Source organism: Oncorhynchus tshawytscha, linkage group LG03 (genome assembly GCF_018296145.1).
Source record: "Oncorhynchus tshawytscha isolate Ot180627B linkage group LG03, Otsh_v2.0, whole genome shotgun sequence".
Lineage (NCBI taxonomy): Eukaryota > Metazoa > Chordata > Actinopteri > Salmoniformes > Salmonidae > Oncorhynchus > Oncorhynchus tshawytscha.
Window position 1 is genome coordinate 14842931 of NC_056431.1, and position 16659 is coordinate 14859589.

General features: G+C 51.6%; 1 protein-coding gene across 1 annotated transcript; it reads left to right on the forward strand.

The window, feature by feature from the left end:
- The first annotated feature begins 499 nt into the window (after positions 1 to 499).
- LOC112228210 (mediator of DNA damage checkpoint protein 1) lies at positions 500 to 15584 on the forward strand. Its single transcript, XM_042310398.1, has 8 exons — positions 500 to 647; positions 1060 to 1707; positions 2058 to 2136; positions 2379 to 2616; positions 8149 to 8310; positions 8464 to 8646; positions 13375 to 13500; positions 14446 to 15584. Exons 1-8 carry the CDS (start codon positions 512 to 514, stop codon positions 14767 to 14769), a joined length of 1896 nt encoding a protein of 631 aa, XP_042166332.1. The 5' UTR covers positions 500 to 511; the 3' UTR covers positions 14770 to 15584.
- The last annotated feature ends 1075 nt before the right edge of the window (positions 15585 to 16659 follow it).

Below are 16659 nucleotides of genomic sequence, written 5' to 3' on the forward strand. Positions count from 1 at the left end.
GGAGTTTGAACATTTTAGACCATTCCATTGGTCCTTATGTCAAATCTCGAGTCACCCGGAGCGCCAATAAATGCCCAAGTCATAACATTCATGTCCAATCAAATCCTTAATTATGATGATCGAGGTTCTTTTGACCCAATCATCACAAATGATAGTATAACTGACAGCCGTTTCGACCAATAATCTTATGGACCCGCCCACCAAAGGCGGGCAGATATACTACCGGAAATGCACTTGTTTTTCGTCGTTCGAAATGCATGCACAGTAAGTCTGGTGTTTTAAAGAAAAAGTGAATATCCATTAAAAATGTGTTCTTTATGGTAATTGGTGGCCTTGTTTTACTGAATAAGTCATAGTCAAATTTAGAAACGTTCTGCTAACTTAGCTTGCTAGACTATCTTCTAACGTTAGCCAGCCAGTGCATCCCGATAAAACAATTTAGCTGACAAACTAATGACTGTTTTACTGCCATGTTTTCTGTCCCTTTGGCTGATTTTAGATTGAAGGGTGAATGGAGGCAACACAGCTGATCGATGACTCAATATTGGAAGAGTCAGAGGAGGAGGATGGAGAGATGCGAAAAGAGAAGCGAGGAGAGCCACTGGCAAAACTCAGGGTGTTAAAAAATGAACATATCTCAGAGACTGGTGAGTAGAGCCCTGTTATGTCCCCAACCTTTCTATAATCTTTTAACCTTTACAAATACTCCTAGACTTGTACAATATCTGGCATTCTGTTGCATGCATTGCTTTCCCTCTTACTTTGTTTCATCAACACAAGATTTGAGATATTCAGCAGGTAGCCTAGTGGTTAGAGTGTTGGGCCAGTAACCGAAAGGTTGCTGGATCGAAGGTTAAAATATGTTGTTCTGCCCCTGAACAAGGCAGTTAACCCACTTTCATAGTAAATGAGAATTTGTTCTTAACTGACTTGCCTGGTTAAATAAAAAACTTGTTTGTCAAAGTTTTTCATGAAATAGTGATGTTAGTTTATGACATGTTTATATTTGCTGCTAAAAGCAGTATTTTATTGATACTCCCCCCTCCCCCTCTTTCTCAGAGTTGCCTCTCTACCAGGGAGAGAATGTGTTGGGTCGAAACCCAAACTCCTGCTCCCTTCCCCTCGTGGCACCTTCTGTATCCAAGCAACACACCGTCATCTCCATCTCAATGTTTTGCGGCAACCGTTGTCGTGGCAACGTTGCCGGCATGGAGACAGAGGCTTTAGTGTGGGACCTGGGGAGCATGAATGGGACAAGGAAGGGCCGGACCAAACTGACCCCTCACGTCCGCTACGCTCTGACTGATGGAGAGTGTGTGGTAATAGCTGACATCCCCTGCCAGTATGTCTCAGTGGACCAGAGGCGGGGACAGGGGCACATGCAGAACCCGACCAACGCACACTCTGGAAGGGGAAGGAGGACAGGGCCAGACAGGAAGGCCCAGTTCAGAGGAAGCCCTAGCGGCCAAGGTCTGGGACGAGAGACTGGCACATCGAAGACTGAGAGACCGACTGAGGGTAGAGGAGTCAATGGAGAGATGGGGGCACCATTGTCGACTGAGCTGGGTGGAAAAGGTAAAACTCGGGCCATACCCCTGTCGTTGGAACAAACCCCCACAAAGCCTGAGAGGACACTGGTGCCTGAATCTGAGTCTGACTCCGACGGAGATCGAGAGGGACGGAGAGACAAACGGGGAAAGTACTTTGGTAAAATTATGTTGTTTGTTTCCCTAATTGTAATCTGATCTAGCTTTGTTGCAGTGTTTTGTAAATATCTATTTCTCCCCTTTCTCTCCCTCTCTCTACCTCTCACTTGCGTTCTCTCTACCTCTCCCTTTCTCTACCTCTCACTTGCGTTCTCTCTACCTCTCACTTGCGTTCTCTCTACCTCTCTCTCTTCCGTTCTCTCTACCCCTCTCTTTCGTTCTCTCTACCCCTCTCTCTCTCTCTCTACACCTCTTTCTCTCTCTACACCTCTCTCTCTCTTGTTCTCTCTCTACCCATCTCTCTCTCTACCCCTCTCTCTCTACACCCCTCTCTCTCTTTTTCTCTGTTAGTCTCTGATTCTGACTCCCATGTGTCCAGTCCCACCTGTTCTACATTCCTCAGTCCTACAAACAAAGTCATTCCAGAGGGGTAAAGTTCCCATCCATCCAATCATTTACACTTCAGTAACCTGGTATCATCACTGAAAAGTATTGAATTATATTTTAGACTATATATATATATATATATATATATATATATATATATATATATATATATATATATATATATATATATATATATATATATATATATATATATATATATATATATTAGAATACAGTGGGTGTTTGTATTCAAAGTGAAGTCACCTTTCCTTGTATGTCTAACAGTGAGGATGACAAACCCATCACTCCCTCTGCTAAAAGCAGATCCAAGAAAGTAGTGAGCTTCAGTGAGGAGGAGAGCGACATGGATGGACCGAGACAGCAGCCCAGGAGAAGAAGAGCACAAGTGATAGTGGACGACAGCGAAGAAGAGGAGGAAGGGAAGGAAGGCACAGAGGCACTAGGAGAGAAGGAACCTGGGAAAAGGACAAGAGGAAAAGAGGATGTGTCAGTGGTGAACCAGGTCAGTCAAGCTGAGAGAGATGCACCAATGGTGTCTACAGAGGACACAGTTAACATGGACAGTGACACAGACGTAGAGGGAGAGGAGGAGATGGGGCTGTCTGCACCTGTAGAAAGTGTTAAGCCACCAGCCGTAACAGAACCTCCTACTACAGACTCTGACCCAGGCCAGATCCACATGGACAGTGATACTGATGTGGAGGAAGGAGATACTATGGACGTTGACGCTAAGTTAATGCTAACTGCAGCCGATGTGGAGAGGAAACCAGTAGATTCTGTCCCAGTGGTGCAGCCAACAGAGATCCACCTGGACAGTGATACAGACGTGGATGATGATGATGTTGTTGTGTCAGACAGTGCTACCAATGTTACCTCCTTCATATCTGATCCGGCTGAGAAACCAGACAATCCTGCCCCTGCAGTGCCGCCTGTAGAATTCCACCCAGACACAGATGTGGAAGAGGAGGACACAGACACACATTCCAAAACAGTTCCAGAATCAGATTCTCGTGGGATCAGAACAGGGATTGCTGGTCCCCAGGAGATCCTTTTGGACAGTGATACTGATGAAGAAGACAGCCCGTTTACCCCTCCGGCCAGCAGCAGAACAGCGGAGCTCCTTAATCCACCCACCAGTGTAGGACCTGCAGCTGCTGCTCCTCTGGAGATCAGGTCTGACAGCGACACTGACTTAGAGGAAGACGCCACACAGACCATGAACCTTCCTCCTCCTAATGTTGCCACGGTAATGGAAGACGCGGGGTTAGCGTCTCGACTGGCCGTGCTTCCATCACCCACAACAACGACAATTGATCTCAGGTCTCAGGACTCTGATGCTGACACAGATGCTGAGGAGGAGAGGTTGGAGCCCAATCCCCCCCGGTGTCGGCCCCCAGCAGGGATGGTCCCGGAGTCGGACCTCAGTGAGCCCAGTGACTTCAGGGTGGACAGTGATACGGAGGAGGATGGACCAGGGGAGGCAGGCCAGGGACAGACTGCATGTCGGCTCAGAGAGGGGGCAGTTGGCCCCGGGCTGCTCCCCCTGGTGGGTTCTCCTGGCCCTCATCAGAAGTGCTCCACCCCTTTGGCATCGTCAGTACAGGAGGAGATGGAGACTCAGGCCTTCTTCAGTCCCTCTGACTCCTTCAGACGTAAGTCATTGATTGTATGGTTTGCATAAATCACACCCTGAATCCTATGTAATGTACGGCCTTTGACCAGGGTCCATATGGCTCTGGTCAAAAGTGCTGCACTATAACGGGAATAGGGTGCCATTTGGGACACAGGCATAGACTTTGACAAGAGATTATACATTTCCAGTGGAAACTGCCGTGTTCATTTGTAACCTGTCTCTCTATCTTTCCTCCTCAGACCCAGCTCTCCCTCCTGTGCTGAGGCCTACAGCAGCATTGTCCTGCTCTGCATCAGACAGCCAGGAGGACGATGACTTTGTGGTGGCCGAGACCCAGTCATTTGTGTTGGAGGCCCAGAACCAGGGCCATCAGAGCAGCCTTCCAGTGGAACCAACCCTGGATTCTACGCAGCCCTACGGTCTGGAGCCTTCCTTGGGGGAGGACCGGGAGGAGCAGCCCAGCCGAGGCTCCTTCCAGCTGGGTCTATCAGACAGCAGGGACCTCAGCCTCCAGGCCAGGGACCAGGCCTCAGAGAGCCCCCAGGCTTTCAGCTCCCCAGATAGGGATTCTGACCTGGAGGCCACCCAGACCTATGCATCTGGAGGGGGGAGTGAGGAGCCTGGCCTGGGCCAGAGGTCTGCGGTGTTCGGGAGGAACAGGCAGGGGGACTTTGTCCTCGTGGCAACACAGGCTTATGCTGCCCAGCCTTGCAGTGACACAGAGGAGGAAGATGAAGAGGAGACCCCCGCCACGTCTAATGTTGCTACGACTGAAACCCTGCCCATGTCTGTCTATGAGGAAGAGGAGGAAGGTTTGGTTGGGGCCATGCCCTCAACCCCAGTAAGGAGAGGGGGATCTGGAGGAGTGGGGGAGAGAGGGGAAGAGGAGCAGGAGACCCAGACTGGTGACATGCTGATCAACCAATACCTCTCCACAGCTCAAACTCTGGACATGATGATGAGTGATGATGAGGAAGAAGCCAAACCAGACTCACCCAGAGGAAGAGGACAGTCCCAAGAACAGACAGTAGACGAGGAAGAGACACAGACTGTCTGCTCCTACCTCTCCCCTGCTGAAACCCAGCCCATGTTTACTGCTGCTGCTGCTGAGGATGATGACAATGAGAAGGAAGAACTCAAACCTCCATCATCCAGAAGGAGGGGAAGGTCCCAGAGAGGGAGAGTAGAAGAGGAGGAGACACAACCTAGTGAGTTCCTCACCAGCTCCCACATCTCCACCGCTGAAACTCAGCCTATGGGTACTTGTGACACTGAGGAAGAGGAGGAGGAGGACACCAAAGATAAAGGACGGGCTCAGAGAGAGCGAGGGAAAGAGTCGGAGGCTGGGACAAGCCGTGTCAGCAGTAGAGGTAGAAGAGGAGCTAGAGGAGGAGAGGAAGAAGAGGAGAGCGCTGAGCCTCCAAAGACACAGACAAGAGGGAAGGGGAAGGCTGTAAACACCGCAGGAGGCAGAGGGAGGAGAGGGAAGGTGCTGTCTGAGGAAGGAGAGAGTGAGAAAGAAGAAGAGGTGGAGGTGATTGAGCAAGGGAGAAGAGGAAGAAAGAGTGTGAAACAACAGAAAGGGGGAGAAGAAGAAGAAAGACTTGAGAGGGAACAGAGAGAGGAGGAAGAGGGAATAGAGAATCAAAGACAAGAACAGGCTGAGAAGGAAAAAGTAGAATCAGAAAGGGTTATGAAGGAACAACAGGACAGAGAGAGGATGGAACAGGAACTTAAAGAACAAGATGAGAGATTAGAGAGGGAGAGAGTGGAAAGAGAAGAAACCGAAAGGATGGAGAGGGAGAAAAGAGAAGAACCCGAAAGGATGGAGAGAGAGAAAAGAGAAGAAATAGAAAGGATGGAGAGAGAGAAAAGAGAAGAAATAGAAAGGATGGAGAGAGAGAAAAGAGAAGAAACCGAAAGGATGGAGAGAGAGAAAAGAGAAGAACCCGAAAGGATGGAGAGAGAGAAAAGAGAAGAAATAGAAAGGATGGAGAGAGAGAAAAGAGAAGAAATAGAAAGGATGGAGAGAGAGAAAAGAGAAGAAATAGAAAGGATGGAGAAAAGAGAAGAAATAGAAAGGATGGAGAGAGAGAAAAGAGAAGAAATAGAAAGGATGGAGAGAGAGAAAAGAGAACAGGAGGAAAGAGAGCGGCTTGAGAGGGAAAGGAAGGAACGAGAAGAGCAAGAAAGACTGGAGCGAGAAAAGGAGAGATTAGAGAGAGAAGAAAAAGAGAGAATAGAGAGGAAAGAAAGAGAAGAGAGGAAAAGACTGGAGAAGAACAAGGAAGAGAAGGAGCGATTAGACAGGGAAATAAAGGAGAGAAACCTGAAAGAAAAACTGGAGAGGGAAAGAGAAAAGAGGGAAGCCGAGGAGAAAGATAAGGAGATTAAAGAACGACAAGCGAAGGAACAAGGAGAAAAACAAACACAGAAAGACAACGAAAATGAGCCAAAAACATCCACTAGAGGTCGCAGAGCAATCACCAGGAGAACCGTCATGGTTCCACCCACAACTGAACCACAACCTGAACCTGATATTCTGTCCAGCCAACCAGAACCAGTCCCAGAAAGTATAACTAGGTCTCGCTCCAACTCTGTCAGCTCTGAGAGATCCACCTCCAATATAGGTACCCAGGGGAGCAGAGGGAGAGGGGGGAGGAAGACCACCAGTACCACAGAGTCTGCCCCTGGTCCAGACAACCCCATCCGCAACAGCACCAGGAGACGGACGTTGGTCGGGACGGTTGTGGCTCCCCCTGCTGCTGTGGAGGTCACAGTGCAGGACATTCTCTCCAGCGAACAGTTTGTTGCCAGGAGAACCCGCTCTCGCTCCAGCTCCACCAACTCCCACAGCTCCCTCAACTCAGAGGTCTCCACCGGTATCGCGGCTAGCGTGAGCTCTCAGAGCAAAGGGAGGGGAGGAGGGAGGAGGAAGACTGGAACAGAGTCTGTCTCTCCCAGTAACAGGCAGAGTGAGAAGCCTCCAGCCCTCAAGCCCACAGCCAGAGGCAGGAGAAGCCAGAAAGTAGAGGATTATGGTCCACACCCTGAGATTAATGAGAAGGCTGATTCTCAGGAGGCTGGTGGTACCACTAGAGGGCAGAAGAAAACAGACAAAACCAATGAGCCAGACCCTGTAGTAGCAGATGAAGAAACCACTCCAGCCCAGGTAACCGAGGACTCCCCCACTCCTAGAGGGAATGGAAGAGGCCGGGGCCGAGGCGGCCAGAAAGACAACACACCTGAATCCACCACTACAACAGCAGGAGGGGAAACTCAGAGGGAAGAGGGAGTGGGGTCTAAAACAGGTGGGAGAGGGAAAGGGAGGAAGAGGGGGCTGGAAGAGGAGGAGGAGGAGAGTAGTGAGTTCAAGGTTCCCCGGGGGAAAGCTACGGTTCAGAGGGGAAGGAGACGCAGGGCAGCAGAGGAAGGAGAGAAAGAGGAGAAACCTGCATCTACTCCAGCAAAGAGAGGCAGAACCTCCACTGCACAGGTGAAAAAGATAGCAGAGGAGGAGAAGAGTATGGAGGGACAGAGTGAGAAGATGGAAGAGGAAGAGGCTGGTACTGTGCAGAGGAAAGTCCGAGGCAGGCAGTCGACGGTTCAGATAAAGAAAGAAGAGGAATCTGTTTTGGACTCTAATTCTGTGGTAATGTTCTCTCTCCATCTGCTCCATCTCTCTCTCCCTCAGCCATTGGAGTACACTGACATCTCTCTCTCCCTCAGCCATTGGAGTACACTGACATCTCTCTCTCCCTCAGCCATTGGAGTACACTGACATCTCTCTCTCCCTCAGCCATTGGAGTACACTGACATCTCTCTCTCCCTCAGCCATTGGAGTACACTGACATCTCTCTCTCCCTCAGCCATGGGAGTACACTGACATCTCTCTCTCCCTCAGCCATGGAAGTACACTGACATCTCTCTCTCCCTCAGCCATGGGAGTACACTGACACTGACTCTCTCCCTCAGCCATGGGAGTACACTGACATCTCTCTCTCCCTCAGCCATGGAAGTATACTGACATCTCTCTCTCCCTCAGCCATGGGAGTACACTGACATCTCTCTCTCCCTCAGCCATTGGAGTACACTGACATCTCTCTCTCCCTCAGCCATTGGAGTACACTGACATCTCTCTCTCCCTCAGCCATGGGAGTACACTGACATCTCTCTCTCCCTCAGCCATGGGAGTACACGGGCCATCTTTGCATAACAGCCCTAGTAATGAATTAAGTGGTTCAATGTGCATAACTGTCAGTTTGTATACACCCAGTATTACTGAATAATGATACTCTGTCTCTCTCTTTCTTCCTCTCTTCCCCCTCTCTTTGCTTCCTCTCCTCCCGCTCCCGCTCTTCCCCCTTTCTCTCTTCCACCCCCTACCCCTCGCTGGTTCAGGTGCCCCAGACCCCTACAGGTAAGGGCAGAGGTAAGCGTAGGGCCCCTGTGGAATCATCACCGTTTGCCAAGACCCCTCGCTCCTCCTCTGCCTCTCCCCTGTCCTCTCTCTCCTCGCCTGGGACACTGGGCCGAGCTAGGGCCTCCACGCAGTCCTATAAGGTAAGCTAATGGACGTGTGTTTAGTGTCTCTGTGTTAGAGCATTTAATTTCTCTGCACAGTCATGTATGTGGGTTTTGAAAGCCCTCCCTTCCTCTTTACTCTCTCCCTCATTCTGTCCCTCCTTTTGTCCTTTGACCTCCCCCTCCTCTCAGGTGTTGTTTACAGGAGTGGTGGATGAGGAGGGGGGAAAGGTGGTGTCTCGTCTGGGGGGCAGCCTGGCGAAGGGCGTGGCCGACATGACCCACCTGGTGACTAACAGGATCCGACGCACCGTCAAGTTCCTGTGTGCTGTGGCCCGTGGCGTGCCCGTCGTCACCACCGATTGGCTGGATAAGGTTGGTCCCTGCCCCCCCCACCAGGAAGTGAAGATTGTAAAAATAGAATGCACATCGCTGTTATGTGTAATGGGGTGGTTGGAGTCAGAGCCTATTTTTTTGTTCACTGTACTTTCTATTTCACTCTCTCTCCGACACACACTACCTCTTTTCCCCTCCCAACACCTCACACCTCCTCTCTCTCTCCGACACACACTACCTCTTTTCCCCTCCCAACACCTCACACCTCCTCTCTCTCTCCGACACACACTGCCTCTTTTCCCCTCACACACCTCTCTCTCTCTCTCTCTAACACACACTGCCTCTTTTCCCCTCACACACCTCTCTCTCTCTCTCTCCGACACACACTGCCTCTTTTCCCCTCACACACTCTCTCTCTCTCTCTCTCCGACACACACTGCCTCTTTCCCCTCACACACCTCTCTCTCTCCGACACACACTGCCTCTTTTCCCCTCACACACTCTCTCTCTCTCTCTCCGACACACACTGCCTCTTTTCCCTTCACACACCTCTCTCTCTCTGTCTCCGACACACACTGCCTCTTTTCCCCTCACACACCTCTCTCTCTCTCTCCGACACACACTGCCTCTTTCCCCCTCACACACCTCTCTCTCTCTCTCTCTGACACACACTGCCTCTTTTCCCCTCACACACCTCTCTCTCTCTCTCTCCGACACACACTGCCTCTTTCCCCTCACACACCTCCCCTCTCTCTCTCCGACACACACTGCCTCTTTCCCCCTCACACACCTCCGACACACACTGCCTCTTTCCCCCTCACACACCTCCGACACACACTGCCTCTTTCCCCCCCCCTCCGACACACTGCCTCTTTCCCCTCACACACCCCCTCTCTCTCTCCGACACACACTGCCTCTTTCCCCCCTCACACCTCCCTCTCTCTCTCCGACACACACTGCCTCTTTCTGCCCCCCTCACACACCTCCGACACACACTGCCTCTTTCCCCTCACACACCTCCCCTCTCTCTCTCCGACACACACTGCCTCTTTCCCCCTCACACACCTCCCCTCTCTCTCTCCGACACACACTGCCTCTTTCCCCCTCACACACCTCCCTCTCTCTCCGACTCCGACACACACTGCCTCTTTCCCCCTCACACCTCCGACACACACTGCCTGCCTCTTTCCCCCTCACACACCTCCGACACACACTGCCTCTTTCCCCCTCACACACCTCCGACACACACTGCCTCTTTTCACACCCCCACACACCTCCGACGCACACTGCCTCTTTCCCCCTCACACACCTCCCCTCTCTCTCTCCGACACACACTGCCTCTTTCCCCCTCACACACCTCCCTCTCTCTCTCCGACACACACTGCCTCTTTCCCCTCACACACCTCCGACGCACACTGCCTCTTTCCCCCTCACACACCTCCCCTCTCTCTCTCCGACGCACACTGCCTCTCCCCTCACACACCTCCTCTCTCTCTCTCCGACACACACTGCCTCTTTCCCCTCACACACCTCCTCTCTCTCTCTCCGACACACACTGCCTCTTTCCCCCTCACACACCTCCTCTCTCTCTCTCCGACACACACTGCCTCTTTCCCCCTCACACACCTCCTCTCTCTCTCTCCGACACACACACTGCCTCTTTCCCCTCACACACTTTCCCCCTCCCTCTCTCTCTCCGACGCACACTGCCTCTCCCCCTCACACACCTCCGACGCACACTGCCTCTTTCCCCTTCACACACCTCCCCTCTCTCTCTCCGACGCACACTGCCTCTTTCCCCCTCATACACCTCCGACACACACTGCCTCTTTCCCCCTCACACACCTCCCCTCTCTCTCTCCGACGCACACTGCCTCTTTCCCCCTCACACACCTCCCCTCTCTCTCTCCGACGCACACTGCCTCTTTCCCCCTCACACACCTCCCTCTCTCTCTCCGACACACACTGCCTCTTTCCCCCTCACACACCTCACACCCCCTCTCTCTCTCCGACGCACACTGCCTCACACTGCCTCTTTCCCCCTCACACACCTCCGACACACACTGCCTCTTTCCCCCTCACACACCTCCGACACACACTGCCTCTTTCCCCCCCACACACCTCCGACGCACACTGCCTCTTTCCCCCTCACACACCTCCCCTCTCTCTCTCCGACGCACACTGCCTCTTTCCCCCTCACACACCTCCCCTCTCTCTCTCCGACACACACTGCCTCTTTCCCCCTCACACACCTCCCCTCTCTCTCTCCGACGCACACTGCCTCTTTCCCCCTCACACACCTCCAACGCACACTGCCTCTTTCCCCCTCACACACCTCCGACACACACTGCCTCTTTCCCCCTCACACACCTCCGACACACACTGCCTCTTTCCCCCTCACACACCTCCCCTCTCTCTCTCTGACGCACACTGCCTCTTTCCCCCTCACACACCTCCGACACACACTGCCTCTTTCCCCCTTACACACCTCCGACGCACACTGCCTCTTTCCCCCTCACACACCACCCCTCTCTCTCTCCGACGCACACTGCCTCTTTCCCCCTCACACACACTGCCTCTCCTCTCTCTCTCCGACGCACACTGCCTCTTTCCCCCTCACACCTCCCCTCTCTCTCTCCGACACACACTGCCTCTTTCCCCCTCACACACCTCCGACGCACACTGCCTCTTTCCCCCTCACACACCTCCCCTCTCTCTCTCCGACGCACACTGCCTCTTTCCCCCTCACACACCTCCCCTCTCTCTCTCCGACACACACTGCCTCTTTCCCCCTCACACCTCCTCTCTCTCTCTCCGACACACACTGCCTCTTTCCCCCTCACACACCTCCCCTCTCTCTCTCTGACGCACACTGCCTCTCCCCCTCACACACCTCCGACACACACTGCCTCTTTCCCCCTCACCACACCTCTTTCCCCTCTCTCTCTCTGACACACACTGCCTCTCCCCCTCACACACCTCCCCTCTCTCTCTCCGACCGCACACTGCCTCTTTCCCCCTCACACACCTCCGACACACACTGCCTCTTTCCCCCTCACACCTCTCTCTGCCTCTCTCTCCGACACACACTGCCTCTTTTCCCCTCTCACACCTCCCCTCTCTCTCTCCGACGCACACTGCCTCTTTCCCCCTCACACACCTCCGACACACACTGCCTCTTTCCCCCTCACACACCTCCCCTCTCTCTCTCTGACACACACTGCCTCTTTCCCCCCTCACACCTCCCCTCTCTCTCTCCGACGCACACTGCCTCTTTCCCCCTCACACACCTCCGACACACACTGCCTCTTTCCCCCTCACACACCTCCCTCTCTCTCTCTCTGACACACACTGCCTCTTTCCCCTCACACACCTCCCCTCTCTCTCTCTGACACACACTGCCTCTTTCCCCCTCACACACCTCCTCTCTCTCACCTCCGACACACACTGCCTCTTTTTCCCCCTCACACACCTCCCCTCCTCTCTCCGACACACACTGCCTCTTTCCCCCTCACACACCTCCCCTCTCTCTCTCCGACACACACTGCCTCTTTCCCCTCACACACCTCCCCTCTCTCTCTCCGACACACACTGCCTCTTTCCCCCTCACACACCTCCCCTCTCTCTCTCCGACACACACTGCCTCTTTCCCCCTCACACACCTCCCTCTCTCTCTCCGACACACACTGCCTCTTTCCCCTCACACACCTCCCTCTCTCTCTCTGACGCACACTGCCTCTTTCCCCCTCACACACCTCCGACACACACTGCCTCTTTCCCCCTCACACCTCCGACACACACTGCCTCTTTCCCCCTCCGACGCACACACACCCCCCTCTCTCTCTCCGACGCACACTGCCTCTTTCCCCCTCACACACCTCCGACACACACTGCCTCTTTCCCCCCACACACCTCCGACACACACTGCCTCTTTTCCCCTCACACACCTCCCCTCTCTCTCCGACGCACACTGCCTCTTTCTCCCCTCACACACCTCCCCTCTCTCTCTCTGACGCACACTGCCTCTTTCCCCCTCACACACCTCCCCTCTCTCTCTCTGACACACACTGCCTCTTTCCCCCTCACACACCTCCTCTCTCTCTCTCCGACACACACTGCCTCTTTTCCCCTCACACACCTCCCCTCTCTCTCCGACGCACACTGCCTCTTTCCCCCTCACACACCCCCTCTCTCTCTCTGACGCACACTGCCTCTTTCCTCCACACACCTGCCTCTCTCTCTCTGACACACACTGCCTCTTTCCCCCTCACACACCTCCCCTCTCTCTCTCTGACGCACACTGCCTCTTTTCCCCTCACACACACTGCCCCTCTCTCTCTCTGACGCACACTGCCTCTTTCCCCCTCACACACCTCCCTCCCTCTCTCTGACACACACTGCCTCTTTCCCCCTCACACACCTCCCCCTCTCTCTCTCCGACACGCACTGCCTCTTTCCCCCTCACACACCTCCCCTCTCTCTCTCTGACACACACTGCCTCTCCCCCTCACACACCTCCCCTCTCTCTCTCTGACACACACTGCCTCTTTCCCCCTCACACACCTCCCCTCTCTCTCTCTGACACACACTGCCTCTTTCCCCCTCACACACCTCCCCTCTCTCTCTCTGACACACACTGCCTCTTTCCCCCTCACACACCTCCCCTCTCTCTCTCCGACGCACACTGCCTCTTTCCCCCTCACACACCTCCCCTCTCTCTCTCTGACACACACTGCCTCTTTCCCCCTCACACACACTCTCTCTCAGTGTGGTAAGGTGGGTAGTTTCCTACCTACTGACAGGTACCTGGTGAAGGACAGGGAGCAGGAGAACAAGTTCAGCTTCTGTCTGGAGGAATCACTGAGGACCGCCAGCACCCAACCTCTACTACAGGTACACACACACCCTCTCCTCCATCCATCTGTCCAATTCATCCCTTTATGTTTGTGTGTTAATGTCCCAACTCGTGTGTGTGTGTGTGTGTGTGTGTGTGTGCTCCCCGCTTTGCTTTTATCTTTGTGTCTCCCATCCATGTTTATTCAACACACACACCCCTAGGAGAGTGCAGGCGCTAGGCAAATAATGACTCACAGGCCCCCAGAACTTATTCTGCATACTGTGAACAATCCACACTCCCCAATGGCCTCCTTTTATCTACGACTACACACCATACACTGTTGAAAACACAAGACACACTAAAGCCATGTCCTGAGAATATGGGTTTCTGTATATCCTAAACAACAGGTGTGGACTACTGAAATGCTTACTCACGGGCCCTTCCCAATAAAGCAGAGAGAAAGAACATATAGAAAAGTTAACCATGTAATAATAGATACATAATGAATATGATAACTTGTCTTTATACAAGGACTACCAGTACCTAGTGGATGTGCAGGGGTACGAGGTATTTGAGGTAGATATGTACATAGTGTATTCGGACCTCTTGACTTTTTCCACATTTTGTTACGTTACAGCCTTGTTCTAAAAGATTTTCAAAAATTATAATAATAATTACATCAACACACGATACGCTATAATGACAAAACAAAACCGGTTTTTAGAAATGTTTTCAAATGTATTAAATATAAAGACTAGACTTCTCAGATGGTCTTTTGGAGAAGGCAGGGCAGGCAAGCTGCATTAACTGTTAATGTTGTGGTTGTGTTTAATGGGCAGCTCTCCCATAAGCTCAGTTCTGACTGAGCAGCAAGCAGGCTATTATCTTATTCTTTCCTTTTTACTTCCTGTTTATCAAACTGGCCCTAGTGATGACACTGATTTGTACATTTAAAAGGGAAAATGAAACTCCAAATAAGAGCATGCCCTCTCCTCTCTCAGGGTTATGAGGTCCATGTGACCAGGTCAGTGTTGCCAGAGCCAGCCCAGATGAAGGACATCATCGTCTGTAGCGGAGCTCGCTTCCTCTCTAAGATGCCCTCTACTCAGAAGGCCCAGGCCCGGACCCTAGTGATATCGTGTGGGGAGGACTGGTCTCTCTGTGCTCCTGCTCTCTCTGCTTCTCTCCCCATCCTCAGTGCTGAGTTCCTGCTAACTGGTATATTACAGCAGAGAGTGGACCTGGTAACCCATGTCCTCTCAGCCCCCAAACCCAGGGCCCAGCCAGGAGCCAAAGGCCAGGCCAGGGGCAGGAAGAGAATGTAACAAAGACCAAACTCACCTGGGTGGTATTCATTAGTGCATACTGTAGCAAAACATTATGCAACAGAAAACAAAAACTAGTGTTGGACAAGTTCAGGTAAACCCTCCCTGTTTTAGTCTGTTTTCTTCCGATAGGTGAATATGACCCTGTCTACAGGGCCAGGGAGAAGAAGGCATTCCAGTTCCAGAGAAGACCGCAGACAGACGACACCCGTGTGTGTGTGTGTGTGTGTGTGTGTGTGTGTGTGTGTGTGTGTGTGTGTGTGTGTGTGTGTGTGTGTGTGTGTGTGTGTGTGTGTGTGTGTGTGTGTGTGTGTGTGTGTGTGTGTGTGTGTGTGTGTGTGTGTGTGTGTGATGGCGTGTGTGATAGCATGCAGCACCCACCTCCACCTGTATAGAGAACAGTAGCAGGACCAGGCCTCAGAGGAGTGGTAACTACAGTACTACTACCATGGAGGGGCTGGAGACCATTAGACACCTGAGAGAGGGGAGAATGAGGATTCGGATGTACAAGAGACAGTGGCAGCATCCCAAATGGGACCCTATTGCCTACTTTTGACAAGAGCCCTGCACTATGTAGGGAATAGAGTGCTATTTGGGACGCCAATGTAAAAGGCTGGTGAGAGGAGACATCCACCTGTTTGACCAACTAGACAAGATAGTTGAGAATGTATTCACTCAGATACGAAGACAAACAAACCCAAGATATGGAAATCTATTCCTATGTTCGAGGGTAGAGAATACATGCAGAGAAATGCTCTGAATAGATTTGTTTATAAAAAAAAATGTAAATATGAGGTAACAGAGAGAAGAGACAGCAATACATGAGATAATTTACTGCCTATCCCAGTCATATTTATTTTATCTGTCTCTTCCCTCCCTCTCCTGATCCTTCATCTACAGTTGAAGTCGGAAGTTTATATACACCTTAGCCAAATACATTTAAACTCAGTTTTTCACAATTCCTGACATTTAATCCCAGTAAAAATTCCCTGTCTTAGGTCAGTTACGATCACCACTTTATTTTAAGAATGTGAAATGTCAGAATAAAAGTAGAGTGATTTATTTCAGCTTTTAGTTCTTTCATCACATTCCCAGTGGGTCAGAAGTTTACATGTACTCAATTAGTATTTGGTAGCATTGCCTTTAAATTGTTTAACTTGGGTCAAACGTTCCCAGGTAGCCTTCCACTAGCCTCCCCTGGCCCATTCCTCCTGACAGAGCTGGTGTATAACTGAGTCAGATTTGTAGGCCTCCTTTCTCGCACACGCTTTTTCAGTTCTGCCCACAAATATTCTATGGGATTGAGGTCAGGGCTTTGTGATGGTCACTTCAATACCTTGACTTTGTTGTCCTTGAGCCATTTTGCCACAACTTTGGAAGTATGCTTGGGGTCATTGTCCATTTGGAAAACCCATTTGTGACCAAGCTTTAACTTCCTGATGTCTTGAGATGTTGCTTCAATATATCCACATAACTTTCCATCCTCATGATGCCATCTATTTTGTGAAGTGCACCAGTCCCTCCTGCAGAAAGCACCCACACAACATGATGCTGTCACCCCCGTGCTTCACGGTTGGGATGGTGTTCTTCGGCTTGCAAGCCTCCCCATTATTCCTACAAACATGACAATGGTCATTATGGCCAAGCAGTTCTATTTTTGTTTCATCAGACCAGAGGACATTTCTCCAAAAAGTACGATCTTTGTCCCCATGTGCAGTTGCAAACTGTAACCTGGCTTTTTTTATGGCGGTTTTGGAGCAATTTCTTCTTCCTTGCTGAGCTGCCTTTCAGGTTATGTCGATATAGGACTTGTTTTACTGTGGATATAGATACTTTTGTACCTGTTTCCTCCAGCAGGGTCCTTTGCTGTTGTTCTGGGATTGATTTGCA

What these genes read in the sequence shown, in the direction of transcription:
- LOC112228210 (XM_042310398.1), top strand. Translation starts at nt 512, where the DNA reads ATGGAGGCAACACAGCTGATCGATGACTCAATATTGGAAGAGTCAGAG. An exon ending in TGAACATATCTCAGAGACTG is followed by an intron (nt 648 to 1,059) that starts GTGAGTAGAGCC and finishes CCTCTTTCTCAG; the next exon opens with AGTTGCCTCTCTACCAGGGA. An exon ending in CCTCCACGCAGTCCTATAAG is followed by an intron (nt 8,311 to 8,463) that starts GTAAGCTAATGG and finishes CCCTCCTCTCAG; the next exon opens with GTGTTGTTTACAGGAGTGGT.